This window comes from Neoarius graeffei, chromosome 2, assembly GCF_027579695.1.
Source record: "Neoarius graeffei isolate fNeoGra1 chromosome 2, fNeoGra1.pri, whole genome shotgun sequence".
Lineage (NCBI taxonomy): Eukaryota > Metazoa > Chordata > Actinopteri > Siluriformes > Ariidae > Neoarius > Neoarius graeffei.
The window spans coordinates 12621556-12641906 of NC_083570.1; the positions used below are offsets into that span (position 1 = coordinate 12621556).

Below are 20351 nucleotides of genomic sequence, written 5' to 3' on the forward strand. Positions count from 1 at the left end.
TTAAAAACTCCTTTGTCCCTCATGCCACCAGACTGCACAACTCCTTTCTGGGGAGGAGGAGGGGTAACAGGAGGACAGAGGATGGGAAGGAGCAGTAGCCTAGCCTGACAAAAAGCAATACTGGACAATGTGCAATATAAATGTGCAATACCTCTTCTGCTGGACTTTTTTCATATCTTTTTTAATATATTTGTATATGTAAATACTTAATTTATCTAGAAGTTTTCTAAATACTTAATTTATCTAGAAGTTCTCACTTTTTTCTATTCTTTGTTTATCCTGTAATGATGCTACTGGAAATTTAATTTCCCTGAGGGAACCCTCCTAAAGGGATCAATAAAGTTCGATCTAATCTAATCTAAGTGGACGGAATAATAAAGAAGGAGGACTACCTCAGAATTCTTCAGCATAACCTCAAATCATTGGAAACTTGTACATGATTGGGAGTCACAACAGGACAATGAACCCAAACACGCATCAGAGCTGGTTGTGGAGGATAAAGCAGGCTAACATTAAGCTTAAAACAAGCCCTGACTTCAACCTGACTGAAAATATGTGGACCGTGCTTATAAGTCCATGCCAAGAAAAACAACAAAATTTAATTGAACTCTACCAATTCTACCATGAAGAGTCGTGAAATATCCAACCAGAATTCCGCCAGAAGCTTGTTCATGGTAAACAAAAAATGTTTGGTCAAAGTGACTTGCTATGAGACATTTTTCCCATATATTAGGTGTGCTGTATGTAAATCTTTGGCCCCCTATGTACAACCCCGATTCCAAAAAAGTTGGGACAAAATACAAATTGTAAATAAAAACGGAATGCAATGATGTGGAAGTTTCAAAATTCCATATTTCATTCAGAATAGAACATACCGTAGATGACATATCAAATGTTTAAACTGAGAAAATGTATCATTTAAAGAGAAAAATTAGGTGATTTTAAATTTCATGACAACAACACATCTCAAAAAAGTTGGGACAAGGCCATGTTTACCACTGTGAGACATCCCCTTTTCTCTTTACAACAGTCTGTAAACATCTGGGGACTGAGGAGAGAAGTTGCTCAAGTTTAGGAATAGGAATGTTAACCCATTCTTGTCTAATGTAAGATTCTAGCTGCTCAAGTGTCTTAGGTCTTTTGTTGTATCTTCCGTTTTATGATGCGCCAAATGTTTTGTATGGGTGAAAGATTTGGACTGCAGGCTGGCCAGTTCAGTACCTGGACCCTTCTTCTGCGCAGCCATGATGCTATAATTGATGCAGTATGTGGTTTGGCATTGTCATGTTGGAAAATACAAGGTCTTCCCTGAAAGAGACGTCATCTGGATGGGAGCATATGTTGCTCTAGAACAGGGGTCACCAAACTACGGCCCGCGGGCCAACTCCGGCCCGCCACCCCCCTTTGACCGGCCCCCCAGCCCCCCACCACTTGAACCAGCCCTATGAGGCAATCCCCAAAAGTGGTCATGGCCTATTTTTTTTAAATTGCTTTTTGGCAAATAACATGTCTGCATCTTGTATTTTGTTGATTTTATCAATTAAAATTGATATTTAGTTATAAAATGAGCTATTCATATTTTCCGAATTTTCGTCATATGCTCGTGATCAAGCAGTGACAGGCAGCGCACGCGCAGAGAACTGTCAGTGTTCAGGACAGCAAAATGGCAAGCGGTCAGCGAAAAGTCGACAGAGAGTGCAGAGTTTTTAAAGAACAGTGGACCACTGATTATTTTTTCGTTCAGTGTAAGGACCGTGCAGTTTGTTTTGTATGTAAAGAAAGTGTCGGTTTTCAAAGAATATAATCTGCATCATCACTACGAAACCCGGCACAAAGAGTATGCTAGTTTGTGAGGGCAAACAAGAGAAGACAGGATTCGGAGGATGAAATGCGGACTGGCTGCACAACAGAATGCATTCCTTCGCTAAACCCAGATCAACCAGGCTGCTGTCCAAGCTAGCCATAAGGTAGCTCACCTACTAGCTACCCATGGAAAGCCGTTTACTGATGGGGACTTTGTTAAAGTATGCATGCTTGCTGTGGCCAAGGAGGTGTGTCCCGACAAGAAGGATAGCACAACGCGGTGAGTCTCTCCGCACCTGCTATGACCAGGCGAACCGAAGATTTGGGGGACAACGTGTATGACCAGCTGAATGAGAGAGTGTCAGAATTCGAGTTTTTTTGCTTTGGCCATGGATGAGAGCGATGACGTGCAGGACACAGCACAACTGCTGTGATCTATTGATCTATTGCTCATATTATAATTTCACTGTTTTTTTATGTATTTATTTTATAGGCCTATTTATTTGACCTTTATTAAGTGCTGCACGCAATTATTATTAATAATATCAACAGGCCTACCTACAATTTATAATTTTCCACTCACCTTTGCCAGTGTCAATCACCTCAACTAGGCAGATGTTTCTTACCTTGACAGCTTTGATGTTATTTTTATTAGAAAATAAATAAATGGAATATCTGTGGTATTTCAAATTAAAACAAAGTGTGAAGACTCGAGTACTACTTTTGCAAACCACTAGTAAAGATAAACAAATATGTGCCAGGAATAAAGTGTTGATACAGTGGTGGGGATATAGTGGTGGGGATATAGTGGTGGGGATGGCTGTGCCAGGCTAGTAATCTCTACTACACAATGAGGCCTGCTGGTGGTCATATTTGTCTGGGTCATACAATTCTATGTTATATAGCTGACCCGACCCCGGCCCCCCATCACAGTCAGGAACGACAATGTGGCCTCCAGAGAAAAAAAGTTTGGTGACCCCTGCTCTAGAACCTGGATATACCTTTCAGCATTGATAGTGTCTTTCCAGATGTGTAAGCTGCCCATGCCACATGCACTAATGCAACCCCATACCATCAGAGATGCAGGCTTCTGAACTGAGCGCTGATAACAACTTGGGTCGTCCTTCTCCTCTTTAGTCCGAATGACACGGCGTCCCTGAGTTCCATAAAGAACTTCAAATTTTGATTCGTCTGACCACAGAACAGTTTTCCACTTTGCCACAGTCCATTTTAAATGAGCCTTGGCCCAGAGAAGACGTCTGCGCTTCTGGATCGTGTTTAGATACAGCTTCTTCTTTGAACTATACAGTTTTAGCTGGCAACGGCAGATGGCATGGTGAATTGTGTTCACAGATAATGTTCTCTGGAAATATTCCTGAGCCCATTTTGTGATTTCCAATACAGAAGCATGCCTGTATGTGATGCAGTGCAGTTTAAGGGCCCGAAGATCACGGGCACCCAGTATGGTTTTCCGGCCTTGACCCTTACGCACAGAAATTCTTCCAGATTCTCTGAATCTTTTGATGATATTATGCACTGTAGATGATGATATGTTCAAACTCTTTGCAATTTTACACTGTCAAACTCCTTTCTGATATTGCTCCACTATTTGTCGGAGCAGAATTAGGGAGATTGGTGATACTCTTCCCAGTTTTACTTCTGAGAGCCGCTGCCACTCCAAGATGCTCTTTTTATACCCAGTCATGTTAATGACCCATTGCCAATTGACCTAATGAGTTGCATTTTGGTCCTCCAGCTGTTCCTTTTTTGTACCTTTAACTTTTCCAGCCTCTTATTGCTCCTGTCCCAACTTTTTTGAGATGCGTTGCTGTCATGAAATTTCAAATAAGCCAATATTTGGCATGAAATTTCAAAATGTGGGCGGCACGGTGGTGTAGTGGTTAGCGCTGTCGCCTCACAGCAAGAAGGTCCTGGGTTCGAGCCCCGGGGCCGGCGAGGGCCTTTCTGTGTGGAGTTTGCATGTTCTCCCCGTGTCTGCGTGGGTTTCCTCCGGGTGCTCCGGTTTCCCCCACAGTCCAAAGACATGCAGGTTAGGTTAACTGGTGACTCTAAATTGACCGTAGGTGTGAATGTGAGTGTGAATGGTTGTCTGTGTCTATGTGTCAGCCCTGTGATGACCTGGCGACTTGTCCAGGGTGTACCCCGCCTTTCGCCCGTAGTCAGCTGGGATAGGCTCCAGCTTGCCTGCGACCCTGTAGAAGGATAAAGCGGCTAGAGATAATGAGATGAGATGAGATATCAGTTTTTGAGATTTGTAAATTATTGCATTCCATTTTTATTTACAATTTGTACTTTGTCCCAACTTTTTTGGAATTGGGGTTGTATACTTTTGGCCCTGTGTTGATTTCAGAAAACCCAAAGAAAATTGTGCACTGAAATCTAGTTTTTTTTTTTTTTAAGATGTATGCTGTACAATTACGTATTCTGCCACAGAAAAAGAACAGATCAGAGAAATCATTGAAAGCCCAAATACTGCCATGACATTCATATCCAAAATCACATTCAGGTCACTGTATAGCATGGTGTTTGCCAATGAAATGGTCACCCAGGGCTCTGCACACGTCATCGTATTCTTCCTCTGGTCATTTTTAGGATCAACACAATTCGTTCCTTTCATTCTCTTCTTCCCCTATTCACTACATCAATCGCTGTCCAACTGAAGAGCACACCCCACTGTCCAGATGTTCCACTACACAGGCTTTCTGTGTTACAAAGGTCAGTCGGTCAGACTGTGGAATGTATCTTTGTTAGCCAGTTTAGAAAGTCAGTACTCTCTCATTCTAATATTTTATGGACATGACACACACAAGTGCATAATCCAAAGACAAATATTTTTCTAAAGTCATGGAGAAATTATGCTGCACTGCTTTGCCTCAATTTATGATCTTATACTTCGGGGTCTTTCTGACACTAGGCTCCATTAAGCTGAGGCGAGGAACAATTTATGAGTTCACATATTTAGAGGATCTTGTGTGGAATCATCTTGTGTTTCTTCACGACTGATTGCTATCATTGTAAAAGTGTGTAGCATGTTAAACACAGAAATGCCATTGTGTGGTTAAAACTGTAAGATGTCATATGGTGGGAAATACAAGCGAGTCAGTTTAATTTCAAATTCAGCAGAAGTTGTGCTTTAGCCAATGAGAAGCCTCCATTGGACAGCCAATCAGAAGTCTGTGTTCAAGCAAACGTCCTTTTAAAATGATATGAACAGGAGCCGCCATTTTGTTTTGGGGCGCTTCTAGGGGTGGGTCCCTTGTAGTGGGACAGAGTTTAAAAATGACTGGTGGAAGTTTAGACTTCAGTGTGTATCCTGGATATCACTCAGTGCTCCAATTGTTTTACACAATAAAAGAAAAGAGCTTCAATGTGATTCCTTTCATGTCAGTGTATTTTTGGCTATGTTTAAGGTACAGACTTCCACAACATAACACATCATGAAGGAAAACACCAATCACACATGATCTCTGTACTCCTTCTCTCTCTCTCTCTCTCTCTCTCTCTCTCTCTCATTCTTTTCCCCTCCCTTTCTCTCTCTCTCACACACACACATGCACAGAAGCAGGAAGTGACTCCTCATTTCAGAGAAAACAAAACTCAGTCTCTCTCTCTCTCTCTCGCATTGTGTGAGTTCAAGAAAATGGCCGAAGCCAGTATTTCAGTAGATCAGGACCAGTTCCTCTGTTCAGTGTGTCTGGATCTACTGAAGGATCCAGTGACGATCCACTGTGGTCACAGTTTCTGTAAGGTGTGTATTAATGACTGCTGGGATCAGGATGATAAGAGCGGAGTTTATCGCTGTCCTCAGTGCAGAGACACTTTCACACCAAGGCCTGTTCTACGCAGAAACAACATGCTGTCTGAAGTGGTGGAGAAACTGAAGAAGAAGAAGAAGGCTGAAGTCCAAGCTGCTTCTCCTGCTCACTGTTACGCTGGACCTGGAGATGTGGAGTGTGATTTCTGCACCGGGAGAAAACACAAAGCCGTCAAGTCCTGTCTGATGTGTCTGGCCTCCTTTTGTGAAACTCATCTGAAACCTCACTATGAAGTTCCTTCCTGGAAAAAGCACAAGTTAGTTGAAGCTTCTGGAAATCTACAAGAGAAGATCTGCTCTGAGCATGATAAAGAACTGGAGATCTACTGTCGTACTGACCAAAGCTTCATTTGTTATCTGTGTATGACGGATGAACACAAAAGCCACGACACCGTCTCAGTTAAAGCATACAGAAGTGAAAAACAGGTGAGAAATGCAAGTCTAATTTATTCAGAGTTATTTCATACAGTTTACATTTCTAATCTAAAGTGGCTGAAGGTTTTCGCTCCATGTAGAAGCCACACCTTATTTCACTTCTTTAATCTTTCGGTCTCCGTCTTTAAAGAACTGATTGATTGATTGATTGATTGATTGATTGATTGATTGATTGATTTGTTCCGAACAGTAAAGAAAAAAATCAAAATAAAAAAATGCAATTATCAAAACGTAGTCATGAACAAACGGGATAGCATAGTTGCAAGGCAATAACATAATAATGTTCGGAAAGGATCAGGAAGAAGTAAATAACTTATCAAATCCTAACCCTCTATACCACCGTTAATCAAACATCACTTTCCGCCATAATAATATATATATATATATATATATATATATATATGTGTGTGTGTGTGTTAGGGTGCATCATTTGGCCCCTAAAAATGAAAAGTTCCTCCAATCATGATGCATTTTTGTTTTTATGTTCCTTTTGGTAAGAAAACACACTGGGTGAAATATATTGAAAAAATTCAAAAGTTTAATGGTGGCACCAGGAGCTCAAAGTTATGGAAAAAAGCTGCTATTTAATGACAAAATTTCGATCACTTTTCATGAAACATTATGGCACCTTATAGAGTATACCAAATATCTTAGATACACATTTTTAGTACATATTCTAAATCTATTATCAAGCACAGTTTGAGTTTTAGCTGTTCATTGAATCATTGTTCAACAACTATTAAACAATACAAATGTATTATGAATCACATTAATGCTTCTCAATCCCTTGCAAAGGTTCTTAACATGATCTCTGGGTCACAAGAAATCAATAAATGGAGTCCAACATTGTGATTCAAACCTTATGCGAAAACATAAAATAAGCGTTTTTTGGCAAAAAAATGAACCTCATGATGCCACCATTAGACTTTTGAATATGGTCAAAAAATTTACAGGATGTCTTTATTGGTGAAAAGGAACACCCAAACAAAAATGCATCAGATTTTATGAAAGTGAGGGCAACTGATGCACCCTCATCGGTATCCATTATCTTACAGTCACAATAGCCATCACTGGTATCTGTCCAAGTCCTCGATGTTTCATATGACCAGAACTCTAGCCTCCTCTGGTGTACCGTTCAGCTTAATGAATACTTTGCAGTTGGTTATCCATGTAGATTGATTTTATTTTCTTTCTTCAGATGACGTGCTTTTCTGGTGATGTCAGCATTGCGTTTTGTCAGGTGCTCATTGATGTAGACGTTTGTACTTTTCAGTTTCCTTCCTTGTTTCAGCAATGCAGCTTTATGTTTTCGATTGACGAATCTCATTATGATGGCAGTGTTTTCCTTGTCTCTCCTGGGTAGAATATGTCAGGCCTCGATGTTGCTGCAATCAATCGATTCCCTTTGAGTGTAGGAATGCCAACACTTGTTACTCCACAGAGTTGCTGCCCAGTTCGTCAGATTCTCCCTCCCTTGTCACCACTTTTGCATATGACCTGGGTTTAATCTGAATCCCAGTGACGATGACGTCGTTCATCCTGGTGTGCTGTTCCAGTTCAGTAACTCTGCTTTCCAGGTGGGCGAGGCGCCGCCGGTCCTTCTCGGCGTTCTGCAGCCTTAGCGACTTCACTTCCGTCACCAGGTCCATGATGGTTTTCTGTTGTTTAACAACAAGTGACTTTTTAATGTCCTCACCTTCCTCGGCTATAAAGTTCTTTTTTGGAGGCATAATTCACCAATAAAGCCATCCAATTAGTTGAAATGTTTGGGGAGTCGTTTCCTCACCTCACTGCCTTTACTAGGACTGTTCATACATTCACATGATGAGTTTGATCAGTTCTGGCTTCTGATTGGTTGGAATGAAAATCTGCTCCTTGGGGATTAGATTGGACAACCTCCTGCTTTACTCAGATTTAGGATGATATTTTTATCGTAATAATGACAATAATGTTGAAATTAGTTTAAGTTAATGGTGGAGTTGTTGATGCAAAGCAACATGATATTCTGACAATCATGTTAACGGACTCAGTTTTATTCATAATAAAAAACACATCGAGGAATAAAAGTTGTTGCGGTTATTTGTGATGTGACCCAGTGGTTCTCACTCATAGTCCTGAAATACTAAAATACATTTGAGTGTTTAACTTCAGTGAACTTTAAAACCCCCAACATCCAGCCTTTTACACTTTAATAAGGTGCTCCGTAGAACCCGAGTGAACTTTAACCCTTTATCTGCAGTTAATATTCACCCACTGAGCTCATAACCTCATCATGTATAAACAGTGAAATGGATTTTATTTGTCCTCAGAGTGAGTTAAAGGAGGAGCAGATGAAATCCCAGCAGAGACTCCAGGAGAAGCAGAAGAAGGTGCAGGAGCTGAAACAGACTGTGAACACTATAAAGGTGAGCAGTGAGCAGAGACAGAGCTGCTCCTAGAAACACACACAACATGGACAACGAGTCATTTACAGTCCCAGTAAGAGAGGAAATGATAGATGAGCTTTAAATCGTGTGTGTGTGTGTGTGTGTGTGTGTGTGTGTGTGTGTGTGTGTGTGTGTCCTAACAGCACAGTGCACAGACAGCAGTGGAGGACAGTGAGAGGATCTTTACTGAGCTGATCAGCTCCATGGAGAAAAAGCGCTGGGAGGTGACGGAGCTGATCAGAGATCAGGAGAATGCTGAACTGAGTCGAGCTGAACGACTCCTGGAGCAACTAGAGCAGGAGATTGCTGATCTTCAGAGGAGGGTCACTGAGCTGGAGCAGCTTTCACACACACACGATCACATCCATTTCCTCCAGGTAACACTCACTGTCTGATCTACAGAGCCAGCTGTTCCTCACACACTCTCTCAAAATCTGTTCTTCACCTAATATCAGACGAGGTACTTCAGATTATCAACACCTCCTTATGAACTGGCATGTTTCCCTCATCTCTGAAAAAAGCGGTTGTAAAACCCCTACTGAAAAAGAATAACCTGGATGTCTCAGTACTCAACAACTACAGGCCCATATCCAATTTGCCATTCGTTGGTAAAATAATTGAAAAAATTGTTTTTAATCAATTAACTGCCTTCCTGACATTAAACGGATGTTTTGATAAGTTTCAGTCAGGTTTTCGTGCCAATCATAGCACTGAAACAGCTCTTACTAAAGTCATGAATGACCTACGTCTTAATTCTGATGCTGGTAAAACATCAGTCTTGGTGCTTTTAGACTTAAGTGCTGCATTTGACATGGTAGATCATTCCATACTGTTACATCGACTGGAGCATTGGGTTGGATTTACTGGTATAGTAATCAACTGGTTAAAATCTTACCTACAACAAAGATTTTTTTATGTGGCCATTGGAGGCCACAGTTCATCACCCGTGTCCTTGAACTGTGGGGTTCCCCAGGGCTCAATCCTGGGACCATTACTATTCAACCTTTATATGCTCCCACTTGGACAAATTATTAAGAATAACTCAATAAACTTCCATAGCTATGCAGATGACACTCAGCTTTACTTAGCTATGTCACCTAATGACTATGCCCCTTTTGAGTCTCTTCATAGATGCATTGACCAAATTAACAAATGGATGTCTTACAATTTTCTTCAGCTGAACGCAGATAAAACTGAAGCAATTATATTTGGCAAAAAGGAGGAAAGGCTTAGGATTGCCACTGTTCTTGAAACTAAGGGGCTTAAAGCAAAGGATACTGTCAAAAACCTTGGTGTCCTTATTGACAGCGAACTTAACTTCAACAGTCATATGAAAGTGGTAAAAAAAGTCTGCATTCTATCACCTAAAAAACATTTCTAAACTCAGGGGTCTCATGTGAAACATGATCTAGAAAAACTTATTCATGCTTTCATCTCCAGTAGGGTTGATTACTGCAATAGCCTTTTCACAGGTCTTCCAAAAAAGACCATCAAAGAGCTTCAACTAATCCAAAATGCAGCAGCAAGGGTTCTTACAAGAACAAAAAGGGTAGTCCATATCACTCCAATCCTAAGGTCTCTGCACTGGCTCCCAGTGAGCTATAGAATTGACTTTAAAGCATTACTTCTTCTATTTAAAACATTAAATGGGATGGGACCCTGCTACCTATTGGATATGTTTCAATTATATGCACCAACTAGGTCTATAAGATCACAGGAGAAAAACTTGCTAGTAATACCAGCTGTCAAAACGAAGTGTGGTGAAGCAGCCTTTAGTTGCTATGCTGCTAAGCTTTGGAACCAACTTCCAGATGAGATCAAAAATGCTCCTACTGTTGTTAGTTTTAAATCCAGGCTCAAGACAAAGCTGTTTTCAGATGCTTTCACTTGATTAATTTTTACCTAAGTAATTAACTTCCTTTAACATAATTTCTTTTAATTTTGATTTTAATTATTTTACTTTCTTTATTTTAATTTCTTTTTAATCTTGGATTTTAATGATTTTCATCTCATCTCATCTCATTATCTGTAGCCGCTTTATCCTGTTCTACAGGGTCGCAGGCAAGCTGGAGCCTATCCCAGCTGACTACGGGCGAAAGGCGGGGTACACCCTGGACAAGTCGCCAGGTCATCACAGGGCTGATTTTAATGATTTTACTTTTACTTTAATTCTTTGTTACTGTGATCCTCGTAGATTTTGTCTGCGGGACGATTTTATTTGGTGATCCTCGTAGATTGTGTCTGCGGGACGATTTTTGGTGATCCTCGTGGAAGAGCCACGGTAAGAGTGCGCTTTATGTGATCCTCGTAGATTTTGTCTGCGGGACGATTTTTGGTGATCCTCGTGGAAGAGCCACGGGAAGAGCGCGCTTTATGTGATCCTCGTAGATTTTGTCTGCGGGACGATTTTTGGTGATCCTTGTAGATTTTGTCTGTGGGACGATTTTATTTGGTGATCCTCGTAGATTTTGTCTGCGGGACGATTTTTGGTGATCCTCGTGGAAGAGCCATGGGAAGAGCGCGCTTTATGAGTTAAACCCATAATAATAATTAATCTCGAGGCTGATTCCTTTTTTGAACTTTTATTTCATTTTATTATTTTATTTCTACTATTGTTTAATTCTTATTTTTCTTCCCCAATTATTTTATGTAATTTTATTTTCTATTGTTTACTGTTCTGCTTTTACTTCTGTAAAGTACATTGAACTGCCACTGTGTATGAAATGTGCTATATAAATAAACTTGCCTTGCCTTGATTTGCTCTGATGTTATTCGTTCCTTTGGTACACTTTTTAACTTCATGATGTTTCTTTCTTTCTCTCTGTAGAGTTTCCAGTCTCTCTGTGTCTCTTCTGGACGTGAGGACTCACCCAGCATCACTGTCAATCAACATCTCTCATTTGATGGAGTGAGGAAATCTCTCTCTGCTCTGAAAAAGAGACTCGAGGAATTCTGCCAGGAGGAACTCATCAAAATCTCTGAACATGGTAAGAGGATCCGTTCCTGCTGGAGGGAGGGAAGTCTTTACTTGCTCGGTGACAGAGTGATGTCGAGGTGTCAGTCTTTGTTCCTGAGCACCAAAGCACTGCACAGTGTAGAGTTTTTAACACTCACCTGATTTGAGTCTTGATGATGAAATGCTGACGTGAATGAGTTTGTGTTCGAACTGAGAAACTCTGCAGTCTGGTGCTTCAAGACTGAAGTGTGACGTCTGATCTACACACATTTCTGATCTACACACAAGTGATGATTTACACAAATGTCTGATTTTATGGGTTTTAGCATCAGACCATTTTATTTCTGTCTCCACAGTTGAAGACGTTCAGATTTTACTCTCAGAGCCAAAGAGCAGAGACGAGTTTCTGAAATGTACGTCTACACACACACACACACACAAGTCTAGAACACACGCGCACACACACACACGTGACAACACGCACAAATACACTTACACATCTACAATGTGCACAAACATACACACGTGTCTAGAACACGCAAAAGCAAACACACACATCTACAACATGAACACTCACACACACACACGACATGCGCAAAAACACACCCACATGTAGAACATGCACAAAACACACACACGTGCATACAACATTCACAAACACACAAACATGTACAATATGCATAAACATACACACATACACGTCTTTGTAACACGCGCACACACACACGTCTATAACATACACAAACACGTGTCTAGAACATGCACAAACACACACGTCTGCAACACACACATGCACACGTGTCTACAACCTGCACAAACGCGTGCACACACACATATCTACAACATGCAGAAACACACACACGTGTCTACAACATTTACAAAGACACATGCATGTCTACAAGATGCACGAAGGCACACACACGTACAATATGCTGAAACACACACGTACGACATGCACAAACACACATACACAAATGTAGAACATGCACAAACATACACACGTCTATCCAGAAGACACACACACACACACACACACACGTTGACCATGCACAAACCCACACACACACACGTACAATATGCAGTCCCCCCAGGATTTCGCGGGCATTTTTTGTGATTGTTGTGGGATAAAATGTCTGATGTTGCGGGGGGGTTTCCAAAAAGTTGTGATGAAAGTTGCGGTGTTTTTTAGGTTTTTGTTGGAGTTACATTGCGGGAGGAAGTGAAAGTTGCGAGAAATTGTGATTTTCTCTTTTTGTGATTAAAATTGAGTGATATGTTAAATATTAAGTCATTACTGAAAAACTATTGATTAAAAAAACAAAGACACTGAGAAATGGTCCTATAAACAACCTTACCAATAAATATAAAAGATTACCAGGACTACAAAAATGCAGAAAAATAGGCTTTACTTATCCAAATGCACCTGTTGGTTCAAAAGTTAAAGTGCAGAGAACCTCACAGCACAACATGAAGTTACCTTAAAATATAATATAAATGCCTCAGCTTTCATGTAAGAAAAAAAAAAAACTATTAATACTAGTACTGTGTGCAGGCAGTCTCTCCTGAACACTAAATTAAACAATAATTATAAACTAATAAAATAAATGGCTCAGGCTTCATAGAAGAAAAAAAACAATTTGAACAGAATCTCACAGTATGATGCTGAAGCTGCGTAAACAATGGAAAATAAAATACCATTTTGGCAAAAATGTTGGCATCCATTAATCTCATCTCATCTCATTATCTGTAGCCACTTTATCCTGTTCTACAGGGTCACAGGCAAGCTGGAGCCTATCCCAGCTGACTACGGGCGAAAGGCGGGGTACACCCTGGACAAGTCGCCAGGTCATCACAGGGCTGACACATAGACACAGACAACCATTCACACTCACATTCACACCTACGCTCAATTTAGAGTCACCAGTTACCCTAACCTGCATGTCTTTGGACTGTGGAGGAAACCGGAGCACCCGGAGGAAACCCACGCGGACACGGGGAGAACATGCAAACTCAGCACAGAAAGGCCCTCGCCGGCCACGGGGCTCGAACCCAGAACCTTCTTGCTGTGAGGCGACAGCGCCAACCACTACACCACCGTGCCACCCGCATCCATTAATTTCTTGTATTAAGTAAAAAAATAATGTAAAGTGCACACAGTCCTTCACTGTAAACATAACATACTTTCAGTAACAGAATTTAAGCCTATATAAACACTGACTCGCACAGCGTTGCTGACGTTTTCCAGCCCAAAATATGTTCAAAACCCGCCAAATTGCACTTAAAACCACACAATCTGGCAACACTGCGCACATGCTGCTTCTCTTGAACGTACACGAAAGTAAGGCGGAAGGAAGTTTGTGACGTCACCTCAAGACGACGCCAACGATTGGTCAAATTTGCGGGAAAGTTACGGTGATTGGATATAATTGCAGCCCCGCCCTGAATTCGCGGGGATTGGTTGAATTTGCGTTGATGTTGCAAATCGCAACATCGCGAAATCCTGGAGGGTCTGTACAACATGCACAAACACACACACACGTTTCTAGAACAAACACACACACACACACTCCACATAAATCTATGCTGTGATTAATATCTAACATGTTCACATTTCTCATGTGTTTAGATTTCTGTGATCTGACTCTGGATCCCAACACAGTAAATTATTACCTCATTCTGTCTGAGAAGAACAGAGTGGTGACGCTCAGTGAGAGAGAGCAGCCGTACTCTGATCAGCCAGAGAGATTTGACCCCTACTGGCAGGTGTTGTGTAAGGAGAGAGTGTGTGGATGCTGTTACTGGGAGGTGGAGTGGAGCTCTAAGGGATGTGTGTTCATATCAGTGTCATATAAAGACATCAGAAGGAAAGGACGGGGTAATGAGTGTGTGTTTGGACGCAACAATCAGTCCTGGAGTCTGCAGTGTTCTTCTTCTTCTCTCTCTTTCTGGCACAACAGCATTAAGACTGATCTCAGAGTTCCATCCCCCTCCAGAATAGGAGTGTATGTGGATCACAGTGCAGGAACTCTGTCCTTCTACAGCGTCTCTGACACGATGAAGCTCCTCCACAGAGTCCACACCACATTCACTCAGCCTCTATACGCTGGGTTCAGGCTCGAATGGTATTTTAGGGTAAATTTAGTCCCAACTGTGAGGTTGTGCGATGCAAAAAAATAATGAGTTTTTGGTGTTTTATAGTCACTAATTTGTTGATTAAAAAAGAACTCCATGCACATTTCCTTATTGATCCTCAATTGTGAAAAAAAATACGAACATTAAATCATTAAAAACACTAAATGTTAAAACTGCATTTAGCCACAGTCTAGAATCATCAGTTACAGATATAAAGGAAATGAAATTGTAAGATCTGAATGTACAGCCAATAAAATATAAAATCTCTACTGATTTCTGAAATTAGTGCAGCAAAATGCCTGAACTTTCTCTAAAGTCTGGATTTATTGGGTTTTATGTTTGTAATTGTAAATATAATAATTTGTAATTTGGTAATAATGGTTTGGTTAAAATGTTTACTGACTCTAATAAACCCTTAAAATGTGGATGTTTCGCTCAGAAATATTTCATTACTAATAACCTGTTTTAGTTCTCAGAGAAATCTGGTTTGTTTTTTCATGAAGATGGAGACCAAAATAAAGCTTTCCAGGAATTTTCAGGATCATCCCCATGTCTTCATGTCTGTTCTTTTTTGTCTTTCGGGCATCACCTCTCCAGAATACAATCACAACAACAAACTTTACATAATCCGAGATATTTTAAGACCCACATGAATAAAAAGATGATGTCTGTCCTCCTTGGTAATGGGTTCTAGAAACTGTAGTTACCTGCTATGGCCACTATGGGGCAGTGAAAAAATATCTTGGATCATATCTCAATATGTATGTGTTCATGTGAAGTATTGTCAGATTTTTTATCTTAAATCACTCAAGGGGAAATTTAATAATATCACAGAATTATTACCCAAGCTAAACTGACTATCCGTCCAACAAAACGGTTTAATAGTTGTAACAATACTGTAATGAGACTCTTCTTAATGTGCTGTTATAAAAAGTCTTGGTTTTAGCCTAAAGGGTAAATTAATTCATTTAAAGCTGAGGCACAAGAGTAAACCAATCAGTGACCTGCATGTGAGCAAACCAGACAAAGTCACGGATTATAACAAAACAAACATTTATTTTTCCTAATTCACTTTTATCGTAAAAACATGTCCCGCTTTGCGCTCCCCTCATGGACAGATGTGTGTGTGCATTTGTTTACAAGCTGAAGCCAGTTGGACTGTAACACCGGCAGAAGCCAAAGAAACATGTTGACTGACAAGGTGGAGGAATATTACAGGATTTTACACAAATATGATGCACAGTTTTATTTATTGTGACATCAGAGATGAACAGAGAGTGTCTTTGTTTGGAGGGCTAAAGCTGCAGCCCCAACAATATATGCCAAGAGATGCCCATGGTGCATCTGCTTCCCATAATCTGTGTTCAATACAATTTTAGTTCTTTGTAATGTGGTAATAATGATTTTAACGCTTTTAAAAACTCCGATAAGACTTTTAAAATGTGTATGTTTAGCTCAGGGGCGGAACGGTGGTGTAGTGGTTAGCGCTGTCGCCTCACAGCAAGAAGGTCTGGGTTCGAGCCCCGTAGCCAGCGAGGGCCTTTCTGTGCGGAGTTTGCATGTTCTCCCCGTGTCCGCGTGGGTTTCCTCCAGGTGCTCCGGTTTCCCCCACAGTCCAAAGACATGCAGGTTAAGTTAACTGGTGACTCTAAATTGACCGTAGGTGTGAAGGTGAGTGTGAATGGTTGTCTGTGTCTATGTGTCAGCCCTGTGATGCCCTGGCATCTTGTCCAGGGTGTACCCCGCCTTTCGCCCGTAGTCAGCTGGGATAGGCAAGCTGGAGCCTGTGACTCTGTAGAACAGGATAAAGCGGCTACAGATAATGAGATGAGATGAGAGCTCTGACTTAAAAACTGTAGTTAAATGCTTTGGCCACTAGGTGGAAGTGAACCATGTAATTCGCTCATCACATCACTCATAAACCACGAGTGTCCCATGTCCAGGTGGTTTTCAACAGGTCTCTCAGAGATTTTGTGAGAGTGGACAGGAGAGGGGAAACTTGCCGACGTACTTCACCATTCCCATAAAGCGTCTCACTCCTTCAATATCCTGTGGTTCAGGCATGTTGAGAATTGCTTTAATTTTGTCAGGGTCAGCCTCAGTCCCTTGAGCACTTACTTTATGTCCAAGGAACTTCACTTCTTTGACACCAAACTCACATTTTTCATTTAGGATCAGACCTGCAGTCTCAAACTTCTGGAGGACTTCACACAGCCTGCCGTCATGCTCGGTTTCATCTTTACCGAACACCGAGATGTCATCGGCATGGCACAGTGTTCCTGGTGTGCCTGCAATGATCTGGGAGATTCTCAGCTGGAAATGTTCAGGTGCTGAGAAGATCCCAAATGGGAGTCTCCTGAAGCAATACCTCCCAAAAGGAGTTATGAAAGTCGTCAAGGGCTCAGAGTCTTCATGTAAGGGTATTTGCCAAAATCCTGACGTGGCATCCAGTTTTGAAAATACTGCTGCTCCATCTAATTTTGCAAGTGTGTCATCCATAGCTGGGAGTGTGTGTCTCTCACAGCGGACACTTTGTCACGGTGGTGTAGTGGTTAGCGCTGTCGCCTCACAGCAAGAAGGTCCGGGTTCGAGCCCCGTGACCGGCGAGGGCCTTTCTGTGTGGAGTTTGCATGTTCTCCGCGTGGGTTTCCTCCGGGTGCTCCGGTTTCCCCCACAGTCCAAAGACATGCAGGTTAGGTTAACTGGTGACTCTAAATTGACCGTAGGTGTGAATGTGAGTGTGAATGGTTGTCTGTGTCTACGTGTCAGCCCTGTGATGACCTGGCGACTTGTCCAGGGTGTACCCCGCCTTTTGCCCGTAGTCAGCTGGGATAGGCTCCAGCTTGCCTGCGACCCTGTAGAAGGATAAAGCGACTAGAGATAATGAGATGAGATGAGATGAACTGCTGCTACCTGCTGCAGTAGTGGTAGGCTCTGGATTGCAATGAGACCTACAGTAGTATTGGCATCACTAGGTCTTTTACTACAAATATTTCCTGCTCTATTTTCTTTTTGACCTTTTTCAGACATGCATTGAATGTGTCCAGTACAGTCACTGGATGGTTGTTGGGATTGCTGATCATTCACTGTGCATTTCCCATCTCTGGCTTTTGAGTACATGGATTCTGGTATGGCTGTGACAGCCGCTCCTGTATCAAACTTAAAGTTAATCAGTTCTACATTCATCTGTATATCCTGTTTCCAGATTTCTTGCTTCTGACTTTGAATCGTTCCCATGAATGCCCATTCTGCCATGTCATGGCTTTCTTTGATGGCTTCCACTCTCTGTCCTGTCTGACACATTGTCACGAAATGATCTTTCTTTGGACATTTTATACTAATCCCGATTCCAAAAAAATTGGGACAAAGTACAAATTGTAAATAAAAATGGAATGCAATAATTTACAAATCTCAAAAACTGATATTGTATTCATAATAGAACATAGACAACATATCAATTGTTGAAAGTGAGACATTTTGAAATTTAATGCCAAATATTGGCTCATTTGAAATTTCATGACAGCAACGCATCTCAAAAAAGTTGGGACAGGAGCAATAAGAGGCTGGAAAAGTTAAAGGTACAAAAAAGGAACAGCTGGAGGACCAAATTGCAACTCATTAGGTCAATTGGCAATAGGTCATTAACATGACTGGGTATAAAAAGAGCATCTTGGAGTGGCAGCAGCTCTCAGAAGTAAAGATGGGAAGAGGATCACCAATCCCCCTAATTCTGTGCCGACAAATAGTGGAGCAATATCAGAAAGGAGTTCGACAGTGTAAAATTGCAAAGAGTTTGAACATATCGTCATCTACAGTGCATAATATCATCAAAAGATTCAGAGAATCTGGAAGGATCTCTGTGCGTAAGGGTCAAGGCCGCAAGGCCGGATTAACTATATGGGCCTGCGGCACAGTGCCCAGGGGCACTAACCACTCACAGCCAGTGGGGGGGGGCACCACATGACAGAAACTTTAAAAATATTTTTCGTGAATGTTTGTACACTTAAAATGGTTATACACTGGAATCTGGAAGAATCTCTGTGCGTAAGGGTCAAGGCCGGAAAACCATACTGGGTGCCCGTGATCTTCGGGCCCTTAGACGGCACTGCATCACATACAGGCATGCTTCTGTATTGGAAATCACAAAATGGGCTCAGGAATATTTCCAGAGAACATTATCTGTGAACACAATTCACCGTGCCATCCGCCGTTGCCAGCAAAACTCTATAGTTCAAAGAAGAAGCCATATCTAAACATGAACCAGAAGCGCAGACGTCTTCTCTGGGCCAAGGCTCATTTAAAATGGACTGTGGCAAAGTGGAAAACTGTTCTGTGGTCAGACGAATGAAAATTTGAAGTTCTTTATGGAACTCAGGGACGCCGTGTCATTCAGACTAAAGAGGAGAAGGACGACCCGAGTTGTTATCAGCACTCAGTTCAGAAGCCTGCATCTCTGATGGTATGGGGTTGCATTAGTGCGTGTGGCATGGGCAGCTTACACATCTGGAAAGACACCATCAATGCTGAAAGGTATATCCAGGTTCTAGAGCAACATATGCTCCCATCCAGACGACGTCTCTTTCAGGGAAGACCTTGCATTTTCCAACATGACAATGCCAAACCACATACTGCATCAATTACAGCATCATGGCTGCGTAGAAGAAGGGTCCGGGTACTGAACTGGCTAGGCTGCAGTCGAGATCTTTCACCCATAGAAAACATTTGGCGCATCATAAAACGGAAGATACGACAAAAAAGACCGAAGACAGTTGAGCAACTAGAATCCTACATTAGACAAGAATGGGTTAACATTCCTATCCCTAAACTTGAGCAACTTGTCTCCTCAGTCCCCAGACGTTTACAGACTGTTTTAAAGAGAAAAGGGGATGTTTCACAGTGGTAAATATGGCCTTGTCCCAACTTTTTTGAGATGTGGTGTTGTCATGAAATTTAAAATCCCCTAATTTTTCTCTTTAAATGATACATTTTCTCAGTTTAAACATTTGATATCTCATCTATGTTCTATTTTGAATAAAATATGGAATTTTGAAACTTCCACATCATTGCATTCTGTTTTTATTTACAGTTTGTACTTTGTCCCAACTTTTTTGGAATCGGGGTTGCACACTCTGCTTCTCTAGCTGGACATTGTTTCAGTGTATGCTGAGGGCTTTTCCCACATCTTTTGTTTCCGATTGAGAGTATGCCGTGTGCATTCTGGCTGCTGCTTCTCACCGGAGCCTTGTATTTTTTTTTATTTTATTTTCTCTTTTGTTCTTCTTTTTTGTGTTTGGGTAGTTTGATGTTTGCTTTTGTTTGAGTGTTTTTGTCCGTCAGTTGTGGTGTAACTCCAGACCCAGTTTTGGGTGTCAGTTCCCTCCAGGCCTTGGTTTGCCATGGGTGATGCCTGTGCTCCTAGCTATGGACTGCAGTGATCGCGTTGCTCATTTTAACATCGTGGTTGTCCAGTGCTCTGTGCAGTGGTACTTTAGTGCTTGGCATGATGTTCCGAGCAATGTTGCTTGGTGGCATTGCAACGGCTGTGCAGGCAGTTTGGGACATACCAGGCCTCTGCGTGGCAGTGCGTCTGTGCTCGCTTTGTGAATCCATGGCATGGTGTTCCGGGTGGTGATGCCCGGTGCTGTTGCGGTGGCTATGGTGGAGGTGTGGCACTTTTTTTTTGTGCGCCTTTTGGTGGGACTGTGGCTGCTACACCATTGGACTGTCATCCTGACCTTTATGTGGTGGACTTTTTTTTTCCTAT

The 20351-nt window shown here is 41.6% G+C and overlaps 2 protein-coding genes across 2 annotated transcripts in view; both read left to right on the forward strand.

Annotated features, from left to right (window-relative positions):
• The window catches only part of LOC132868805 (uncharacterized), a 109352-nt gene that overhangs the window by 59730 nt on the left and 29271 nt on the right, over window positions 1-20351 (forward strand). The window contains exons 11-14 of the mRNA XM_060902004.1: window positions 5874-6064; window positions 11438-11486; window positions 11812-11868; window positions 14082-14236. Coding sequence (XP_060757987.1) covers window positions 5874-6064; window positions 11438-11486; window positions 11812-11868; window positions 14082-14236 — 452 coding nt within the window. The remainder of the gene's footprint in view (window positions 1-5873; window positions 6065-11437; window positions 11487-11811; window positions 11869-14081; window positions 14237-20351) is intronic.
• On the forward strand, window positions 5363-15131 carry LOC132881082 (tripartite motif-containing protein 16-like). The gene is made up of 6 exons (XM_060913828.1): window positions 5363-6064; window positions 8383-8478; window positions 8643-8876; window positions 11327-11486; window positions 11812-11868; window positions 14082-15131. The coding sequence occupies exons 1-6, from the start codon at window positions 5465-5467 to the stop codon at window positions 14630-14632; spliced, it is 1698 nt and encodes a 565-aa protein (XP_060769811.1). The 5' UTR covers window positions 5363-5464; the 3' UTR covers window positions 14633-15131.